We start from the raw sequence: 22,281 nt of genomic DNA, 5'->3' as shown, positions 1-22,281 counted from the left end.
CAATAATCACTGAGCGTATCATACTGTGTAGGAACACATTCTCTTGAGAAGGAGAATGTTAACACCTGTTGTAAATTAGGTCTGGGCTACAGGGAGACAGTTCGCATACTTTTTATGGAATGCAAGTATTTCAGTAAAGGATATCAGGAATGGTAAAGACTCCTCTAAAGACTCACAGGTGACTATTTTTCATACTGTAGACATTCTCTTTTCTTCTCCATCTGGTCAAGAGCAGCCATGACGACTTCTCCTGATGACTGCAGAGTTTGCTGATGCAACATCTTTGGCCCTTGTAATCCATAGGCAAATGAGCAATTAAGTTCACTAGTGGCAGTCCCAAGCTACTCTGTTCACCCTTGCTCCTCCTGCTCCCCTGACAACCCCTCCCTCTTCTTCTTGACAGGAGATGATTATGCAAGAACTTTCAATCTGGAAGGAGAGGGAGGGGCTGGAAAGGGAAGCAGGAGAAGCAAGGGTGCACTGGGCATCTTGGTCCTTCCCTCAGTGCACTTAACTGATCATTTGCATATGATTCAAAAGTACTTTTTCTCCAGAATGAAACAATGGATCACTAAGTGAAAAGTATCATTACATTCAACTGAGTTAACCCTACAAGTCATTGTGCCTGTTTAATCAGTGAATTTCCTGGTAATAGTCCATTTAAATGACAAAATAATATAACACAGTAATATACTAATAAATCTGTGATACAGATGATATAATGCAACGTGCTCTTTGCAATCTTTTTTATATTTGTGTTCTTTTCGCAAAATCTTTTTATTTTTTCATTTTCTAAGACAAATTTGCTTTTGTGTGCTTTTTCTTGGAAGTAATTATCACACAAAGAAGAAAAAAAAAACAATCTTTGCTTTTCAAATTTTCAAATCTCCAGATGAATTGATGAAGGCTGCTCTCAGTCCAGTCTGGGTGTATAATATTGCTGTATGTTATTATTTTCCCAAAGGGAGCAGATAATTATCCTCCAGTCAATCACAGTGAAAACAGAAGCAGTACTACTCACATTCCAATAAGGGGCCACTAAACCATAAGACTGGCTCGCTCCTCCTCCCTCCGTCCTCAGCATTTCCTATTGAAACTGTAGGATTTCAATGTTTTCCTGAGAAGCTCTTTTCTCTCTCATTGCTGTCGAGAGGCGAATTATAGACACACAAGACTCTGCTTCCAGGAGGAGAACCCAAGGGGTAAGACTTCATCCTTAAATCTTGAACTATGAATTTATTTTAAGTATGTCTTTATTCTCAGACAGTTCCAAAAATTATCATTTTTCATATCATTCTATTAATTTCTGTTAAAATCTTTTTCTTTTTGGGAAAGCAATTCTATGTAAAACTTCATTTACTATGTCTATTTTCTTTTAAACAATGCTTTACTCATCTAACTATGGGTTTGTCGTGCAGCTGAACACTATTATTTTTATTTCTGTTTTGTGATGTTTTTGTAATTATATTATTTTGTAATTATATATTATTATTTTGTCATTATTGATATCATTTAGAAAATGTTTCTGGAGTGTCAAGCAGGAAAAATTTAGCAGTTCATAGTTTTCCATTTTTAATTGTTATACCATTTTTGAAATGTTTTTATACATTTGTCAGCCCTTTTACATGATTTTCGTAAAACTTAAAAAGTTTGCTGTTAGCAGCAGTGTCAGACCTGTAAGATAATGATTAGAAAAAACAAATTTTCCTATGAAAATAACCCTGAGGGTGGTCATATAGAAGCAGAATAGGTTAAGGTGGGAAAAACAACGGGGCTATTTTTAGTGAAATGTTTTACTGATCCAATTACCTAGCAACACATCAGAATTTCTTAGATCTGGCTTTGGAGAACACGTCATTTTGTGAGATATTCAGAAGATTTTGCATAATCTTGTGAATTGTAAAGTCTGTAGACGTAGGTGATTACTATAAGCAGATTTACCATATTGTGCATTATAGAAAATTCGTATTTGTAGGAGGGCAAGGTTTCATGAAAACCTTTCTGTTGATTTCTAAGATGAGATTTAAACAGATTTATAAGTTAATATACTGCTCGTTAATTCCAATTTAATGCTTTCCTATACGGTGCCTTGTGATCACTACTTTAGATTCCTATACTGTGATAAGTTGCAGCCAAGAGGCAGTCGGGGGTACTGCAACTAAGAACCAAAATGTAGACATCAATAATACCGTATACGGTACATAGCAAATTCATATAAGTTATTTTCAGTTACCTGCCGCCAACTAGTGTTGAGTGAATCAAAGCCAAGTGAATTGACTTCGATCCAACTATCAGGAAAAACTTGATTCACCGTGAAGCCGAATTTCATCGCGCTTTGTGGTAACAAATCAATTTTTCCTGAAATGGTGGCAAAAAAAAAATACATACTCGTCTCATCCATTTGCTCACAGAGAGGCCATCGCGGCCATCTTGATTGAAGTTACCGCTTAAAATCACGCGTGGGCGCGGTCAGGTCACCAGTGATGACGTCACCGCACCCGGTCAGCATGATGACGCCATCATATCTCGCTTGGTGTCTTCAATCAAGATGGCCGCAGCGGCCTCTCTGTGAGCAAATGGATTAGGTGAGTACTTTTTTTTTTTTTACTGGATTAACCCCTGAAAGCCCACAACTGTAGCATCAGATTCTGGGGGAAGGGGTGGCACGATCGCCGCTCCCCATCATTGCGCCCGCTACATACAAAGGAATGTGCTTTGTGATGAAGTAATTCATCACAAATCAAATTTCTTTGTGAAATTCTGCGAAGCAGCCAAATTAAGTTTTTCATAACTAGCACCAATGTAGCGACACACTATAATGTTCTTAAAATGCATCTGTCAGCAGGATTAGCCCTATTAAAACAGGCATAATGCCCTGTAGTGCCAATTTCTTGTGCTGCTATGTGGTGCCATTAAAGGCCAATCCTTGTTTTAGCTTATGTGCAAACTAGGACTTAAGTGCACCAAGGGCGGGCCCCAGCATTCGAGGCACCTTTGCTCCTCCACTCTGTAGCGCTGGAAACTGACTTACTTGACTGACAGGGCCAGGTATCAACAGTGTCATCTCACCTGGACCTGTAATCCAGCACCTGCCTTATACCATCCCCCCTTGGGGCATCACCCACACCTATGTCTACTATGAGGCCCCCAAAGCGAAGGACAGTGCATAGCACAAGCGCGGCCACTATTCGTTCACTTCTATGGAACTGCCTAAAATTGCTGAGCTTTGGGGGCTCCGTTGAAGAGATAGGTGCACTCTTCATTCATTTATGTGGGAGTTCCAGAAATAGCGAGTGCTCTCGCTTTGCTTTTTTTGAAACGCCCATAGAAGTGAATGGAAAGCACGCCGCCACACTCCAAAGACATTGTAATAGGCAATTTGCTAAAAGTAGAAAATTAGTAGTTTTACTAAACATGAGTCTCATCGAAGTTCTGGTTAGTAGAGGGTCTGGCTGTTGTCACCATATAACAGATTATGAAACCAAATTTTCGGCTTCATGCACATGACCATATTTTTCATCCGTGATCCATCAACATCATATAGGTGTGGTCCCACCTCTAGGACCTGCTCCTTTCTCCAGGATGGGCCCCTCAAAGTGAAGGGAGGGGCGCTGTACATGTGCGGCTACCCTTCGTTCACCACTATGGGACTTTAGAAAATAACTGTTCTCACTCGGCTATTTTCAGACTTCCCCAAGCAGTGTATGGAGAGTGCATGGCCACCTCTTCTTTCACTGCTTTGGGACTCTCCTTCACTTTGGGGGCCCCTTTTTGGAGATGGGAGCAGGTCCCAGAAGTGGGACCTGTCTAACATGATTGATGGCATATCCTAGTAATATGCTATCAACATCTGAGATGGGCCAAACCCTTTAACTTAGCTCTTCCAGTAGTCATCAAAATTGTGTATTGCAGCGGTCTGCATGTACCCTTCTTCTCCCATGTTTTGGCCCTTACTCAGTGTGAAATCCCTCTAACAAGCTGATATTTATTGTGCCTGCAATTAAAGTGATGAGCTCAGTTTTTCCCCCATGACCCCATAGGACCCAATGTTCTCTAGACCATAGGAGAACACGGATGGATGGATGCTGTCTGTATCTATAAATTTCACCAAAATCCTTGGGCCCCTGATTAGGACCTGACATCATAAATTTCTTTTTGAGGTGTTTATAATTTTCTCGATCACTTTCCACACGTCAAGCACATTGAATCTTTTTTAATTGCAGGAACCAACTATAAGAGACTTGTACATAATACATTCCACTTGCATTAGTCCAATACCAATGGGGGGTGACGCCTACGTTATCCTATTGTGATAGCATAGACCATAACAGAAACTGGTAAAAATGGCACCATGTAGTGTCTGCGTGGAGCATCATGTCAGGGGCAAAGTTATAGGGGTTCAGTGGTAGCAGTCTCTGGTACCTAAAGAATCTCAAAGGGCCATTTGCCACAGAGAAACCATCACTGTTATGACACATGGTAAGGGGAGGCCCCGTTACAGATTTTGTACATCCGGGACATATAATGATTGATGAGCCCCGTTCTTATTATTTTAATTACCGATGTTCACTTATTGGACATAAAGTAGCCACTGTGAGATGTCCCAACCCTTCTTAGGATCTTCAGGACCCCCCACCTCGCTGTGACAAAGTATAGCCTACATTGCATCCATAACTAGCAGATGTGATGCTCCTCCTCGGGTACGTGACTGTAGTGATTGCATCCAGGAGCTGCTAATTATTGGCCAAGAAACAAGAGCGAGAACCCTAGTAACAGGAGTAAAATAACATATCCTTGGCAACAGAAAGCTACGGTTTTGGAAAGTGAACGTAATTGGAATCTCTGCCTTTCTTTATGTCTTGCAGTGACGGCCATGAAGAAATCCCTGGCGCTGCTTTTCACACTTGTCATCCTGTGGATGGAGGACGCAGGTCGGTAGAAAAGTTTATGGAAATGAACGCTCCGGAATGCAGGGGAGTAGTCAGGAGCTACTCAATGCTACTGTTGGGTATTTCTTTCCATAAATTTTAGAAATCTGAGGATTATTGGGGTCGCGTTTACACCCGATGTTATCAATTATCACTTTTAGGGTCCATTCACATGTCCGTAGTGTACTGCAGATCCGCAATACACCCGGCCGGCACCCCCATAGAACTCCCTTTTCTTGTCCGGAATTGCGGAAAACAATAGGACATGTTCTATTTTTTTCCGGAGCCGCGGACCGGAAGATCGGGGGCGCTCTCCAGAAATGCGGATGCAGACAGCACACTGTGAGCTGTCCGGATCCGTTCCTGCCCCATAGAGAATGAATGGGTCCGCACCCGTTCCGCAGAATTGCGGAACGGCTGCGGACCCATTCTACAGACGTGTGAATGGACCCTAAGAGGACCTTTCTCTTCTCCTGACTTGTTTATCTTAGTAACTACTTCCATTCCCCATGTGATAACAATTCTGGAGCATCTCTCCTTATGAGTCTGTGTTGTGCCATTCCTCTATTATTCCTGCTAGAAGTGTATAAATAAATTGCCAGCAGTCTTTGCAGTGGCCAGATTTGGGATGGCCCCAACGCTACACTGTGTCCCCCGGACACAGTCGATGTGTCACATGTGTTGCTCCAGGGCACTACATCTGCAGTAAAGGTACTGCTGGGTGTTACCAGTAGAGGGTGTGTCTGACTCTGTCCAATCAGTGCCACTGGTGTCAGACTGTGCAGGGACACCCGCCCAACTGGTAACACCCATCTGTACCTTTCCTGAAAGCTGCCAGGAATTCATAGAAATAACAGAGGAATGGCACAACACAGAGTCCTAAGAATAGATGCTCCAGAATTGTCAATAGATAGGGAATGTAAGTAGTGACTAAGACACAAGTCAGGAGAAGTGACAGGTCCTCTTCAACAATAAAAACATAGGGGGTCATTTATCAAACAGAAATACGCCTAAATTAGGGGTATTTCTGGCGCAGATTGCGGCGAAAGGTTTGCGCTGATAGTGTCTGTGACGGGACACACCCCCAACTCATGACGGCCAGTTGGCAATTCACAAACTTCTATCAGGAATAATAGAGGAACAGCACAACACAGATGTTTTCAAAGTGCCAACGAGAAACACTCACCTCAATTATCAAGTGGACCACTTACTTTCACCAAATGGATTCTCCTCCAGTGAACGGGTCTAATTCATTAACGCTCCGAAAATGGGAGGACTTTATCATTGGTGGGGTTTTAAAGCGCCCATTATAAGTGACTGCTGTCAGACAGATGGCGGTCGTCTGCTGACTGAGCTACATCCACATCAAAGCAAATATAAAGTCTGCATAATCACAGGGTATAATAAACCTGACCCATATGTTTATGTGGATATAAACTCCTATGTATAAGGACGTGGTTCACATTACAGCAAAGAAGGAGTTAATGACCCGTCTTCTCAGGAGACTGATATTAGTCATCTGGATCCACTTTACCTCAAATATGTCTTTGTATTTACAGTACAGTGCAGTCTTTATGTTACACGCATCCCCATGGTTTCGCATTGGCGTTTAAGGAGCTTTAATAGGGATTGCAATAGATACGCGAAAAAAGTAGTGGAGCGCCCAAAGTCAAAGCAATACAGGCTAAGCCAAATTAAGATTCACGTATTTTGGTTACAAATGCGATAATAATGTGACATACGGCAGATTTCTGAAATGCCAAATGGCCACCCACTTTCCTGGCCATAGCAGGGCCACAGTGTTCCTGCTAGGGCCAGGAAAGTGGGTGGCCGTTTGGCATTTCAGAAATCTGCCGTATGTCACATTATTATCGCATTTGTAACCAAAATACGTGAATCTTAATTTGGTTTAGCCTGTATTGCTTTGACTTTGGGCGCTCCACTGACTTTTACTTTTTTCGCGTATCTATGGCATGCCGCGACCTGCGAGTCAGGCCGCTGAGGACTATTAGTCCAATCGGGTGTGAGCAGCCTCAATAAGTGTCATCCACCTCTTGTTTAACCTCTCTTTTGTCACCTCTCAGATCCACACCACAGATCTCTACTCATTCCTTCCCACCCCTGCCCCCTTTCCCACCTACCTTGTCCTCTTCACCTACCTCTCTCTGTCCTTCCCATTTTTTTCCCTCCACTCCTCTGCATCCTTCTAACCTATATAACTCCTCTGATCCCCTAAATCTATTTAACATACGCTCTCCCTTTTTTCATTCGCTAATAGGGATTGTGCAGGATTAGAAAAAGATGGCTGCTTTAATCTAAAAACAGTGCCACACTTGTTCACAGGTTGTATGTGGTATTGCAACTCAGACTCATTCACTTTGATGAAGCTAAGCTGCAGTACCAGAATCCGTAGACATGTATGGCGCCATTTGTGGAAGAAATAAACCATATTTATTTAATGCCAGACCAATGTTTTATGTTGAGCCTACTTAAAGGGGTTGACCACTTTCTGGCTACTTGTGACCAATGTGTTTGTTAGATGATTGTATGGCACTTACTAATATAGCCTGCACCATTTTCTATATTTCATAAGGTATACCCCCTTGTTTGTCAAGTCTTTTGTGCTGTCCGTATAGAGGTCCTGTCCTTAAAATGATCTGTCTGGTCACATGAACCTCCATCAGCAGCCAACTCCATGTGATGTCTCCTGCATTTCACCACACTGCGCCAGCACTAAACTCCCAACAGTGTAAGTGCAGATGGCAGGTACAGTTGGGGAGATTTATCAAACTGGTGTAAAGTAGAACTGGCTTAGTTGCCCATAGCAACCAATCAGATTCCACCTTTCATTTTCCAAAGGAGCTGTGAAAAATGAAAGGTGCAATCTGATTGGTTGCTATGGGCAATGAAACCAGTTTTACTTTACACCAGTTTGATAAATCTCCCCCAGCGTATTTGAAAAGAAACCTCACATGGAGGTGATTTGCCTGGTCACATGACCCTCCATCAGCAGCCATTTTAAGGACAGGACCTCTGTGCGGACAGCACAAAAGACTTGGCAAACAAAGGGGTATACCTTATGAAATATAGAAAATGATGTAGTATTTTAAGAAAGGCTATATTAGTACGTGCCATATAATCATCGTACAAACACGTTAATCAGTAATAACCAGAAAGTGGCCAACCCCTTTAAATTATAACTCAAGGGGCAGTACTACTATACTAAGGTAGGTACACCCACATGACAGCCCACATTCATAATTGGACCTATCCATATATGCCACTTAGGCTCGGTTTCCACATAGCAGTAAAGAGCATCTGTCAGTAAGGTCATCCCTATTAAAATAGACATACTCCCAGATGGGGTAGATCCTGCTGATTAAAACAATGTCTGTATTGTAAAAATCGGTTGCAGCGTTCCTGAGCATTATTTTTTAAAGGGGTTCTGCAGTTTTTTTTAAACTGATGATCTGTCCTCTGGATAGATCATCATCATCTGAACGGTGGGGGTCCGACACCCGGGACCCCTGCCGATCAGCTGTTTGAGAAGGCAGAAGCGCTGGCAGTAGCGCCGCGGCCTTCTCACGGTTTACTGCAGGCCCAGTGACGTTACGACTAGTATCAATGGCCTGGGCGGGGCTAAGCTCTGTTTACTTGAATGGAGCTTAGCCCCGCCTAGGCCAGTGATACTAGTCGTGACGTCACTGGGCCTGCAGTAAACAGCGAGAAGGTTGCGGCACTACTGCCAGCTCCGCTGCCTTCTCAAACAGCTGATCGGCAGGGGTCCCGGGTGTCGGAACCCCGCCGTTCAGACGCTGATGATCTATCCAGAGGATAGATCATCAGTTTAAAAAAACTGCAGAACCCCTTTAATGTGACTATAAGCATCAGTGCACCGAGGCGGCAGGATCTAGGCCCTCAATGGTGCTTAACTTTGCAGCCCTAATTTTCAAGAAGAATAAAAGTATTGTTTTCTGGGGAACGGCACGACTGATTTTCACAAGACAGGTGTCATTTTAATCAGTAGGATCAACTCTACCACTCAGTATGCCTGGTTTAATGGGGATGAAACTGCTGACTATTGCTCTTTAAATGAAAGGTACAGCCTGAGTAAGATTGGGAACACTGTTCTGCATCCCCAGACGTTTTTCAGGTGCTATCTGCATGTACATTTCTGTCAGAGCAAGAGCAAATGAGCAATAAAACCTGGGTGGGAGCTCGCTGCGCTTACTGGTTCACAGCGCAGGAATTTTACACCGACTCACAATTATTTATGGTTATGTAGAGGACAACAGCCAGAATAAAGACCAGATAAAGGTTTTGGCAGCCTCCTACCGCGAGATGCCAGGGCATCAATAGACATAATCGTTTTCTTAGAATGTTCTCCAGCAGCTCTTCAGCTTGACTTGAAAAGAATTTTTTATGTAAGAGGGGCCTTGAAAAGGTAACAAGACGATGCATTCTCGGAGCAGTCAACTCAAGCTGGGAGCAGGAAAACAACCAAGCCTGTTTTACAACTGTTCCAAGTCCTGCCAAGGATTATATAGGAAAAGAAAAAAGAATCTCAGGAAAAAGGGGCCATGCGGTCAGAGCTGGACAAGCCAATCCCTGGGATTATTTTTTTGCTTGTAATTAGATTTCAATGTCATTTAAAGAGTATCGAGACAACAACGTCTTTCTTTCCTTGAGCCTTGTTGACGCCCCCAGAGAATGCCCCAGTGTTCTCCAAGAAGTCCAGGTCACGAGATGCTATAATGCCTTGGACGTTTTGTACTGCTTACATCAAATCTGTTTGTTTCTTTAAGGTGCTGAAAGATCGGATGGATTTCACCTAAAGGTAACAACATGTGGAACTAGGAAGAAAACTGAGCATAGCAACAACTGTTTCCATGGTTACAGAGATGGCAAAAACGCATGAGACACTAGCAGCATGTCTTCCATATGACAGCAAGAGCCACATATTCTCCTCTAAGTGACAATATTTGCTAGCAGGCCAGGATTAGGGCTATCTTACCTAGCCGTATATAAAGTGCACGCTCCTTATGTATTTTTTTGGCCAAGTTGAGGAAAGACAGTTATTCTTCCTCCTAGGTTCTGCTACTGTCTTTTCCAAAAATAATAAAGAAGGCCATGTAAATGAGTTATTGTAGGGCCAGGAGTAACCTTTTTAATGAAGAATATACCACTGGGGTAGGCTTGTGAAAATTGTTGCCCATTGCAACCTATCACTGTGCAGTTGGGCTGTGATTGGTTGCTCATATTAACATGTAAACAATAAAATTTGGGACATTTAAGCCCTGTCTCTCGGACTAGTCGGTGATACACCCCAAACTCCCTGAAGCGCCCACAAAACAGACAATTTTGGGACAGGGCTTACAAAAGCCCCACCTCTTTCACAGGATTGTCCCAGCAAAATTAGGACTGTTGGAAAGTATGGTGGGTATGGCCAGCAAAGACAGTTTTTTTTGTGTAGACCATTTGTGGACTTGTTCTTTCAAAGAAGATTCCAAGAAACAATCTCATGTAAAAATGTTTACATATAACCTGCTATTTAAATAGGTCATACCCCTAACCTAGGGCATTTAATAATGAATATGAAACCCAGGGGTGGACTGGGAACTTATTGTGGTCCTGGAAAGAAACCTAAAAGTGCCACCCATGTTGTAGGCTGGTCACAGTTGACAGAAGGTGGGGCCAGCAATACCGTAGTGCTGAGCAAAATGCCCCCCCAGCAGAACCAAATACCACAGTGCAGCACAAAATACTGCCGCCTACGCCATAGTATGAAACCGTATCATCGTCTCGAGAATGGCAATGCAGTTATATTTGAGCCAAGTGCATAAATGTCTCATCCTCCTACATTAATTAATGCTGAGAGTATCAGATCTTTATGTACCTGGCTGGTGGCCAAAAGGAGTACATGGGTGGCCCCCTGGGCATCGGCTCACCGGGAAACTTCCCTGTAGGGTCAATGGCCAGCCCATGATGATTCCCCAAAATATAACCCAGTCTCAAACCAAACCTCCTAAACTAATGGAGACCCCTTTTCCAAGACTTTTTTTTAACTGTTGACCTATCCTTTTATCCCCCGCAGATCAGCTGTTTGAGAGGGCACTAGCGCTTGCAATAGAGCCACAGCCTTCTTACAGCTTTACCTAGGCCATGTGATTTCACGTTCATCGGTCACATGGCCTAGACATAGCTCAGCCCCATAGAAGTGAATGGACCTGAGCGTGATACCAAGCACAGCCGCTATACAATGGACAGCACTGTGCTTTGTGAGCACGGAGAAGGCCACAGCACTCATAGGAGCGCTCATAGGCTGAGTCCATAAAATCAGCAGGGGTATTGGCCTTCCTGGCCTGTATTCACTATTTGGGGCAGAACCATCTCTTCCACCATGCATGGTACCATATGAACCAGCATGCTCAACCATACTCCTGTCCATTTCACTTGAATTGGCTTTCAATGTCATCCTTTAATTTGTGAACTGGTAACAATTACATCAGAACTACATTTTATTTATAGGGAAGAACAAAGCGTCAAATTCCAAAAACTGTGACGGTCACCACCATTCTGGTAAGTACTTGGTCACGTTGACTGTCTCCTGACATGATCCTCCTGTTCTAAAAACACATCCTCGTTTAGAATTACAATATTTTAGATGAAATCCCCTATCACCTTAGGACTAGATTTAACTGCTCAACGTTACATAATGGTCTTCCACAGGAACAGCCCTTTGCTATGATGACGGACTCGGGTGAATTAGAAGGATACTGTGTGGATCTTCTGTCTGAACTTTCTGAAGCTTTGAAGTTTAATTACACATTACATGTTGTGAAAGACAGCCGGTACGGTATAAAGGACCAAAATGGAGATTGGAATGGAATGGTTGGAGAGGTTATTAGAAAGGTAAGTTATTAATGACTTCCAGATTTTCTGCCATTGTGTCACATTTAATAATGTCAGAAAAGCAACTTACATTCTAAATCTATTGAAGCTCCTATGGCAAATCTTACTTGCTGCGAAATGATAAGTTATGCAACTTTTTTTTACAGTTCTCCCCTTTTTTCAGATGAATATACCTTGCTTCATTGGGCATGGGTCCAATTTACAGTTTATGGGCTTGTTCACCGTGTGCTGCCCGTGGACCGCAAATTGCGGTCCGCAATGCACGGGCACCGACCGTGGGCAGCCGCAAGCGCATCGCAGACCCATTCACTTGAATGGGTCCTCGATCCGTCCGTTCCGAAAAAAGATAGAGCAAGTTCTATCTTTTTGCGGTGCGGAAGCAAGGAACGGAACACAACAGAAGCACTCCATAGTGCTTCCGTTCCGTACTTCTGTTCCGCATCTCCGGATTTGCGGACCCATTCAAGTCAATGGGTCCACATCCGTGATGCGGAATGCACACGGAAGGGTGCCCGTGTATTGCGGATCCGCATACGGTCGTGTGAACAAGCCCTATACCAGTGAAGTGAAGAGTACCACCCTCAGTTTCATTGGAATGGTGCGCATACACCTGATGCTGCTGCAGAAAAAATCTCAGACTCTTCTCCTGTTAAGGCCTCTTGCACACAACCGTATGGCTTTTTCAGTATTTTGCGGTCTGCAAAAAACGGATCCGCAAACAATACGGATGACGTCCGTATGCATTCCGTTTTTTTGCGGAACGGAACAGCTGGCCCCTGATAGAACAGTACTATCATTGTCCGTTATGCGGACAATAATAGGACATGTTCTATCTTTGAACGGAACGGAAAAAACGAAAACGGAAGGCATACGAAGTACCTTCCGTTTTTTTTGCGGATCCATTGAAATGAATAGTTCCATATACAGAACGCAAAAAAACTACGTAAACGGAAAAAAAGTTTGTGTGCAGGCCTAAGGGCTCATGCACACGAACGTATTTTCTTTCCGTGTCCATTCCGTTCTTTTTGAAGACCCTATGCGGAACCATTCACTTCAATGGGTCCACAAAAAAAGAAGTTACTCCGCGTGCATTCCGTTTCTGTATGTCAGTTCCGCAAAAAAATAGAACATGTCCTATTATTGTCTGCATTATGGACAAGGATAGGACTGTTCTATGAAGGGCCAGCTATTCCATTCTGCAAAATACAGAATGCACACGGATGTCATCCGTATTTTTTGTGGATCCGTTTTTTGCGGATTCCCTTAGCCTGAAATATATCTAGCAGAACAACTGGAGCAATAAATAGGGATCTCTGGTTCCGTGTCAGGTACAGGGTAGCTTTGTTAGAAAGAGATTGTCATGTACTATATCAGAGGTCCCTAACTCAGCCATAAATATGGGTCGCACATAGAAAAAATTTTCCAGTTGAGGGGCCACAATATCCACATATATCACAGGGGGCGTAACTACCATAGTGACAGACCATGCGACTGCTATGGGACCCAGGGCAAGAGGAGGCCCAGTTGGGATCATCCCCTCTTCTACTGGAGGTGAAAACTTGGTCAGGACTCTACCCTCTAAAGGAACAACGTTTAGAGACAGTGGAAAAAATGGCCCAAGGGTCATTGAAAAGCATTTGGGCGGAAAACCTTCTGTCCTGTGTGGGGGGCCTGGTTTGATCCTTACTGTGGGACCCTTACTTCTCTATGTACGCCACTGATCATGGCATAAGAACAGATCGCCACAGATCAGACCCCCAATGTACACAGATCCTAACTAAGACTACTGCCATCCCCTATAACTCCCACCCTACCCCTCTATCCCCTAAATGCAAATAAAAAATTAGAGCAAATGCAAACAAAAAAAAGGAAGAGCAAACAAAAAGAAAAATACTCACTTCTCCTCCTCTGGGCACTGCCACCACTTTGCCTGTTCTGCAGAGCAACACTGCGTCCTGACATTGTGCAGTGTCAGGTCATAGTGCAATATGACCAAATATTTTGTATTGAGGTCATAGTGCAACACTCACTGAAGAGGATCAGGGAGTGGTGAGTAATGCCAGTGCAGTCCTATACTTACCGCTCCCTGGATCACCTGTCCTGTACTAATAAGCACTTACACAATGGAAGCACAAATTAATTGATCCCCCCCCCCCCCCCCCCCCCATGTGATGACCCAGGCTTCCGATAATTGCCTTGGGGGCCAAGACCCATGTACTATATGATGTCTGATTTTTACATCAATCACAGCATGACCCCTTTAAGGGCCTTTTAAACAGGCCAAGGATCGGCCAATTATTGGGACTAAACATTCTTACAAATACTCGTTCCCAATAATTCCCCCATGTAAAGGTGACTGATTCTACTGCATAAAAAATTATTTGTGGGTAGCACATTGTTCTGTGCAAACAGGGATATGCTGCCAACAAACAATGAATGCGTATGGGGACAACTGATCATGGTAGTGATCTTTCATCCCCATACAGAGTAGATTATTGCTGTATTCAATGGCAGCTGAAAGAGTGGCCAATGATCGGGAATGAACAGTTGGTTACCGATAATTGACCTGTTTCTCAGTCCATGTAAATGGCCCTTATTGTCCAGCAGTTGTATAGATATAGAATGATATCTGTCATGGGTTCTTTACCCACAATATATCCATAATATCTTCTTTGTCACTATTGTCTACATCATCTGATCCTTCCAGTACATCAACAAGGGGTCAACAGGGTGAAACATAAATCAGCACACAGATTCAGGAGCCAGAGGGCAAGTTATGTATGGGGTCCTCACAATAACTGCTCCATTTCAGCGTATTGTTCCTGTGACTATTTGCAGTGGATAGCCCAGGGGCTGCAGACAACTTCTGTAGTGTGATCAGTAATGAGGTCATCTAGGGATTAAAAGGTTATTCCTATCTCATAAAGTAATAGCTTATCATATGCCATCACTTTGTAATCAATGGGGGCTAAACTGCTGGGAGAATGAAGGGGCACCACCACTCGCCACCACCAGGGAACTGCACCACAGCTCCCTTCACGTGAATAAATGGCACATCTTGTTTTTAATAAATGTGTGTGTTTTATGATTTTTAGCCATACCCCCTATTTATTGACACTTTAAAATTGTAAGTCTAGAGACACTCATAGTGAAAAAGGTAATAAGAGTCATTGCAAAATTCTGCTCATTTGCGGTAAAAGTGCATGTTCTGTCTTCTTTATGTGTGAGTGGGGCATAAGTTGAGGGGCAGCTAAGACGTTAGTTACGTATTTCTGTTATTCTGCTTTGTTATAGAAGCAGAACAACAAAGATAACAGAAGTGCCGGATTCCGCACATAACTGAAACAAACGGAGCTGAACAGACCCCAATGACTATAATGGGATCCGTTTGGTTTCCATTCGGGAGAACGTTTTTTCAGCAGAGAAAAAAAAATCCTGCATGCAGGGACCTCTTTGTTCTCTACTATTTTTATTGAATTCTTTAACTGAGCCCCCGAATGCAGCCTCCGAAACAGATGTGAACCTAGCCTTAACTCCCTTTCTAGCAACTCATTGACTCTGGAGGAACATCCAGTTCAACTTTTATTGCAAGGATAGGGTGAAACTGAGGAACAGAAAGAGAATAATGCTTACTATGCTGATTAGCATGTAGCAGTAGGCTATAGCACAAAGCTATGCAAACATTAACCTGTGCATGAAATAAAGGTTACATACAGTACATCACATCAATATGCATAAATACACATCCTGCAATGCTAGTAGCCTAAAACATACCAGTAATACCAGTGGTTGGCATATCTCTCACATTGGCAGCATATCACTAGAACGGGGCCCCCAAACTGAAGGAAAGAGCAACAGGCATGAGCGGCGTGCTCTCCATTCACTTCTATGGGAGATCAGAAAACAGAGTGCTTGGCTATTTCCAGAAAAGTGAATGTAAAGTGCACTGTGTAAGCCTGGCCACTTCTCCGTTCACCTCTATGGGAGTAGAACATTCACATAGTCCTGTAGATCTCAGCTTGGGGACGGGACTGAGTCAGAGTGAAAGTTACAAATGAGAATACCTTACTGAAGGTGCGTAGCCAGGCTCGGACTGTCCCACCGGGGAGTCGGGGAAATGCTCGGTGGGCCCCTGGGATTTACAGTTAAAGAGGTTATCCAAGTTACATATATTTTTTACAATGTGCCTTATAACATACCACATAATACTTTTCTAATGTAGTGTTATCATCTATAATATCAGGTTTCTTCAGCACCGCTTTGGGTCACGTGACCCCCGACGCCATCCAGCCAGCTCCCTGTGCTGACGTTATGTGTACAGGCTTATCCCTGCCTTAGGGAGTGGCCCGGCTCTGTACACAAAACGTCAGAGCCTTGTGTGCCCGCCCCCTCCCTGTGCGTCTGGCTGCCGGCTGGCTCCTGTGAGGGATTACGCATGCGCGATCCTTACCAGTGTCGGCAGCGGTATGAAAATAGTATCACCCTGATTCACTGGCCATCAGACCCCAAAGCTACCCCCCACAAAAAAAAAAAAGTTAATCCTTGCCCATTATTGAAAAGATAAATAGATGTAAAAATATATATATATATATATATATACACTGAGCAAAAATATAAACGCAACACTTTTGGTTCTGCTCCCATTTTGAATGAGCTGAACTCTAAGATCTAAAACATTTTCTATATACATATAAGACTTATTACTCTCAAATATTGTTCACAAATCTGTCTAAATCTGTGTTAGTGATCACTTCTCCTTTGCCGAGATAATCCATCCCACCTCACAGGTGTGGCGTATCAAGGTGCTGATTAGACAGCATGAATATTGCACAGGTGTGTCTTAGACTGCCCACAATAAAAGGCCACTCTGAAATGTGCAGTTTGATCACACAGCACAATGCCACAGATGTCGCAACGTTTGAGGGAGCTTGCAATTGGCATGCTGACTGCAGAAATGTCTACCAGAGCTGTTGCCCGTGCAATGAATGTTCATTTCTCTACCATAAGCCGTCTCCAAAGGCGTTTTGGAGAATTTGGCAGTACATCCAACCGGCCTCACCACCGCAGACCACGTGTAACCACACCAAAAAATTAAAAGAAAATATTCAGGCGGCACTCACTGATCAGTGCAACAAGCTTTTTTAATCCTCAGATGGATCGCTGGGTACATCAAAAGCTGAATACATGAGCAATTGTAACTGATTACATCAGTAGCTGAATACATCAATGACTGAATACATCAGGAAGCTGGGTACATGTATATAGCTGAGTACATAAAAAGCTGGATTCAAAAAGCTAAGTACATATAAGTGTGGCATGGGAGGGACTTACATACAGGCATGCAGTGGTTGAAATTCGGCGACGGCCATTTCGCGCGTCAGCGCTTCATCTGGCCCTTGGTATAACTGCGCATCCGCGCCAGTTATTTAAACATCGGCTCCAGCGTCTCACCATTGTGACGTCATATCTATCTATCGATCTATCTGAGGATATCTATCTAGCGATCTATCTGAGGATTAAAAAAGCATGTTGCACTGATCGGTTGTGAGGCCGGTTGGATGTACTGCCAAATTCTCTGAAATGCCTTTGGAGACAGCTTATGGAAGAGAAATGAACATTCATTGCACGGGCAACAGCTCTGGTAGATATTCCTGCAGTCAGCATGCCAATTGCATGCTCACTCAAACATTGCTACATCTGTGGCATTGTGCTGCACATTTCAGAGTGGTCTTTTATTGTGGGCAGTCTAAGGCACACCTGTGCAATATTCATGCTGTCTAATCAGCACCTTGATATGCCACACCTGTGAGGTGGGATGGATTATCTCGGCAAAGGAGACGTGCTCAGTAACACAGATTTAGACAGATTTGTGAACAATATTTGAGAGTAATGGGTCTTTTGTGTAATGTAGAAATGTTTTAGATATGATACTACTCAAGGGCAGAGCACCATCGGGTAGCACACCAGTACACCCTGTGCATTAATAGTGACATTTAACTGGAACCAAGGGGAAAGATGGCAGTGCCACTCACACTGTTTTCTCAACAATTGTCACCCACGTGTAACCACACCAGCCCAGGACCTCCACATCCAGCCTGTTCACCTCCATGATCGTCTGAGACCAGCCACCGGGATAGCTGCAGCAACAATCGGTTTGCATAACCAAACAATTTCTGCACAAACTGTCAGAAACAGTCTCAGGGAATCTCATCTGCATGCTCGTCATCCTCATCGGGGTCTGGACCTGACTGCAATTCGTCCTCGTAACCATCTTGAGTGGGCAAATGCTCACATTCGATGGCGTCTGGCACGTTGGAGAGGTATTCTGTTCACGGATGAGTTCTGGTTTTCACTGTTCAGGGCAGATGGCAGACAGCGTGTGTGGCGTCATGTGGGTGAGCGGTTTGCAGACGTCAACAGTGTGGATCGAGTGGCCCATGGTGGCGGTGCGGGTATGGTATGGGCAGGCGTATGTTATGGACAACGAACACATATGCATTTTATTGATGGCATTTTGAATGCACAGAGATACCGTGATAAGATCCTGAGGCCCATTGTTGTGCCATTCATCCACGACCATCACCTCATGTTGCAGCATGATAAAGCACGGCCCCATATTGCAAGGATCTGTACACAATTCCTGGAAGCAGAAAACATCCCAGTTCTTGCATGGCCAGCATACTCACCGGACATGTCACCCATTGAGCATGTTTGGGATGCTCTGGATCGGCGTATACGACAGCGTGTTCCAGTTCCTGCCAATATTCTGCAACTTCGCACAGCTATTGAAGAGGAGTGGACCATCATTTCACAGGCCACAATCAACAGCCTGATCAACTGTATGGGGCGGAGATGTGTTGCACTGCGTGAGGCAAATGGTGGCCACACCAGATACTGACTGGTTTTCTGACCCCACTGTATACTGCTGGATATACAGTTGCAAAGTATGTGAACCCTTTGGAATGATATGGATCTCTGCACAAATTGGTCATAAAATGCGATCTGATCTTCATCTAAGTCACAATAGACAATCACAGTCTGCTTAAACTAATAACACACAAATAATTAAATGTTACCATGTTTTTATTGAACAAACCATGTAAACATTCACAGTGCAGATGTAAAAAGTATGTGAACCCCTAGACTAATGACATCTCTAAGAGCTAATTGGAGTGAGGTGTCAGCCAACTGGAGTCCAATCAATGAGAGGAGATTGGAGGTGTTGGTTACAGCTGCCCTGCCCTATAAAAACACACACCAGTTCTGGGTTTGCTTTTCACAAGAAGCATTGCCTGATGTGAATGATGCCTCGCACAAAAGAGCTCTCAGAAGACCTACGAATAAGAATTGTTGACTTGCATAAAGCTGGAAAGGGTTATAAAAGTATCTCCAAAAGCCTTGCTGTTCATCAGTCCACGGTAAGACAAATTGTCTATAAATGGAGAAAGTTCAGCACCATAGATTATTAAAAAAACTCCCCAGTTTATTATTATAGACACGATCAGAGCTGAGATGACTTCTAGGTATAGAAGAAAGCTAGCCGGTATCCTCTTCTCTCCAGGACCTTCCTTTGAATGTATCCCTTTTTTACTGGTGGGCCCTAAGTACTCCAGTCCTACATTGTGCGTAGCCCCTTAAATACAGTAGTGTACTATGTCCATAGGATGCTCCTTAAAATGACAAAGTAGCTTTTAAAGTAACAGATTTAGAAAAAAGTAATTGTAGCATTTAAAAGGGCTGCCTCAGATTAAAGGCCATCTGTCAGCATTTTTGTCCCTATGACACTGGCTGACCTGTTACATGTGCACTTGGCAGCTGAAGTCATCTGTGTTGGTCTTATGTTCATATGTGTCCACATTGTGGAGAAAAGTGATCCTCTAGGAACAACGGGGGCGTTGCTGTTACACCTAGAGGCTCCACTCTCTCTGCAACTGCTGTGTCCTCTGCACTTTGATAAGGCCAGGCATTATGATGTGTACCCTGCCTGGCCCTGTCAATCAAAGTGCAGAGGGCGCGGCAGTTGCAGAGGGGGCTGAGCCTCATTTGCATACACTAAAACATAATTTTTCTCAGTAATGTGGACACATATGAACATGGGACCAACACAGATGCCTTCAGCTGCCAAGTGCACATGTAACAGGTCAGCCAGTGTCATAGGTACAAATCTGCTGACAGATGTCCTTTCAGCTGACCATACAGATTCTTAGATGTACTGAATGTCAGCCATCCCGCAGATTTTCGCAGGACTGGATGACTACCTACCTTTCCTCTTGTCTATGGAATGTATCTGGTATTGCAATTCACGTGAATGGGGCAGCTGCAGTACCATCCACAGCCTTTAACCACCTCCGGACCGCCTAACGCAGATTCGCGTTCCGGAGGTGGCAGCGCTGCGCACAATCACGCATATACGCGTCATCTCGCGAGATGCGAGATTTCGCTCAAAGCCGGCCCGTGCATGCGCATCGCGGGCCGGCAAAATTTAAAAAACAAGTTCGTCACCAGCCTGCCAGCAACGATCATTGGCTGGCAGGCTGGCGATTTTCAAAAAATCCAATCACAAGTCATATAACAGATCATATTAGTAAATATGATCTGTTATATGGCTTGTCTGCTCCTCTGCTGGTCCTTTTCGTCGGTTGGATCCAGCAGAGGAGCAGACTGAACTGTGAGTACACCAAACACTACACCTTAGCCCCAGATCACCCCCCTGCACCCCAATTAACCCTTTGATCACTCCTTTGATCGCCCCTGTCAATCACTAGTGAAAGGAAAAAAAGTGATCAGTGTAAACTGTCACTTTTTTTTTTTCACTAGTATTGGCTGTTAGGTTTTAGGGATAGTTTAGGCCCCTTGGTTAGGTAGTTTAGCGTTAGTTAGCGCCCAGCCCACCACACCGCAGTCACTTATTCGCTGTTTAGCGTATCGCTAATCAGCATTTGTACTTTTATAGTATCTGTAAGTGATCAAAACTGATCACGGTCAGATCTATAATAGTATTAGTGTCACCTTAGCTCGCCCTCCACCCAAAACGCAGTGTTTGCCCGATCAGGTCTGATCGGTCGCCCACACGTGCGTTCACCCACGCCCGCCCCACCGCAGTGACAAAAAATATATATTTTTTTGATCACTGCACATTCATTTTACACGCACTGCGGCGATAAAAAAATCAGTTTTGATATTTTTTATCAACCGCAGCGGCCTCCGGTACTTCGCTAGCCTCCCCTTTGTAAGACAGGCTTGCTTTTTTTCTTGGGTAGTCTCAGGGAATACCCCTAAATTTAGTAGTCCAAAATGTCAAACAGGGGGTATTCTTCTGAAGAGGCCTACAGGATTCTGACCCAGTCGGATGAGGAGTGGGAACCCTCATCTGACGAATCTAGCGGGTCAGAATATGAACCTGTGGAAAGCAGTGGCTCTCTGACCCAAAGTTCGGACGAGGAGGTTGAGGTCCCTGGCAGCACCAGGCGTACCCGGCCCCGTGTCGCTAGACCACAGGTTATGCAGGATCCGCTTCAAGAGAAGCAGAGTGGGGCTGTCGCTGCCGGATCACGTGGTGAGGCATACACCAGCAGCGCAGCCCTCCCTGGACCTAGTACCAGCACTGCCGTACAACATGGTGATGTGGCGAGCACCAGAAGGGCAGTTGAAGCTGGTACGGTGGCACGTGCAGTAGTTACCCCGTCGCAGCCACCGCACAGACAGGCCCTAGAATCCCTGAGGTGCTGGCAAACCCTGATTGGCAGTCACCAACTTCAGCCGCACCATTAGTTCCCCCTTACACCGCCCAGTCTGGAGTTCGGGTTGAGACGGCTCAAATCGGTTCGGCCCTGGGATTTTTTGAGCTGTTCTTGACTGCGGAGCTCTTGGACTTAGTCGTGGCAGAGACAAACCGCTATGCCACACAATTTATATCCGCCAACCCGGGAAGCTTTTATGCCCAGCCTTTCCGGTGGAAACCAGTCCAAGTTTCCGAACTTAAATTTTTTTTGGGCCAACATGGGTCTAACTAAAAAGCATGAATTGCGGTCATATTGGTCCACGAACCCGATTCATCACATGCCCATGTTCTCTGCTGCTATGTCCAGGGCACGATTTGAGGCCATCCTCCATTTCCTGCATTTTAGCGACAACACCACCTCCCGTCCCAGAGGCCACCCAGCTTTTGACCGGCTCCACAAAATTCGGCCCCTCATAGACCATTTCAACCAGAAATTTGCAGATTTGTATACCCCCGAGCAAAACATCTGCGTAGACGAGTCCCTAATACATTTTACCGGGCGCCTTGGCTTCAAACAATACATCCCAAGCAAGCGTGCCCGGTATGGGGTCAAATTGTATAAGCTCTGTGAAAGGGCCACAGGCTATACCCACAAATTTCGGATCTATGAGGGAAAAGATCAGACCCTGGAGCCGGTCGGTTGCCCTGACTACCTGGGGA

General features: G+C 44.3%; 1 protein-coding gene across 1 annotated transcript in view; it reads left to right on the top strand.

The window, feature by feature from the left end:
* Positions 1 to 1,138: 1,138 nt before the first annotated feature.
* Positions 1,139 to 22,281, top strand: part of LOC120997343 (probable glutamate receptor) — a 37,519-nt gene continuing 16,376 nt past the window's right edge. The window contains exons 1-5 of the mRNA XM_040427385.1: positions 1,139 to 1,202; positions 4,866 to 4,931; positions 9,734 to 9,765; positions 11,457 to 11,507; positions 11,658 to 11,840. Of these exons, the coding sequence (XP_040283319.1) occupies positions 4,874 to 4,931; positions 9,734 to 9,765; positions 11,457 to 11,507; positions 11,658 to 11,840 (324 nt within the window). The 5' untranslated portion in view covers positions 1,139 to 1,202; positions 4,866 to 4,873. The remainder of the gene's footprint in view (positions 1,203 to 4,865; positions 4,932 to 9,733; positions 9,766 to 11,456; positions 11,508 to 11,657; positions 11,841 to 22,281) is intronic.

The sequence above is a fragment of the Bufo bufo genome, chromosome 1, assembly GCF_905171765.1.
Source record: "Bufo bufo chromosome 1, aBufBuf1.1, whole genome shotgun sequence".
In the NCBI taxonomy this organism is placed as follows: domain Eukaryota; kingdom Metazoa; phylum Chordata; class Amphibia; order Anura; family Bufonidae; genus Bufo; species Bufo bufo.
The sequence above is the reverse complement of the archived record's forward strand: the minus strand, read 5'-3'. Positions and strand labels throughout refer to the sequence as shown.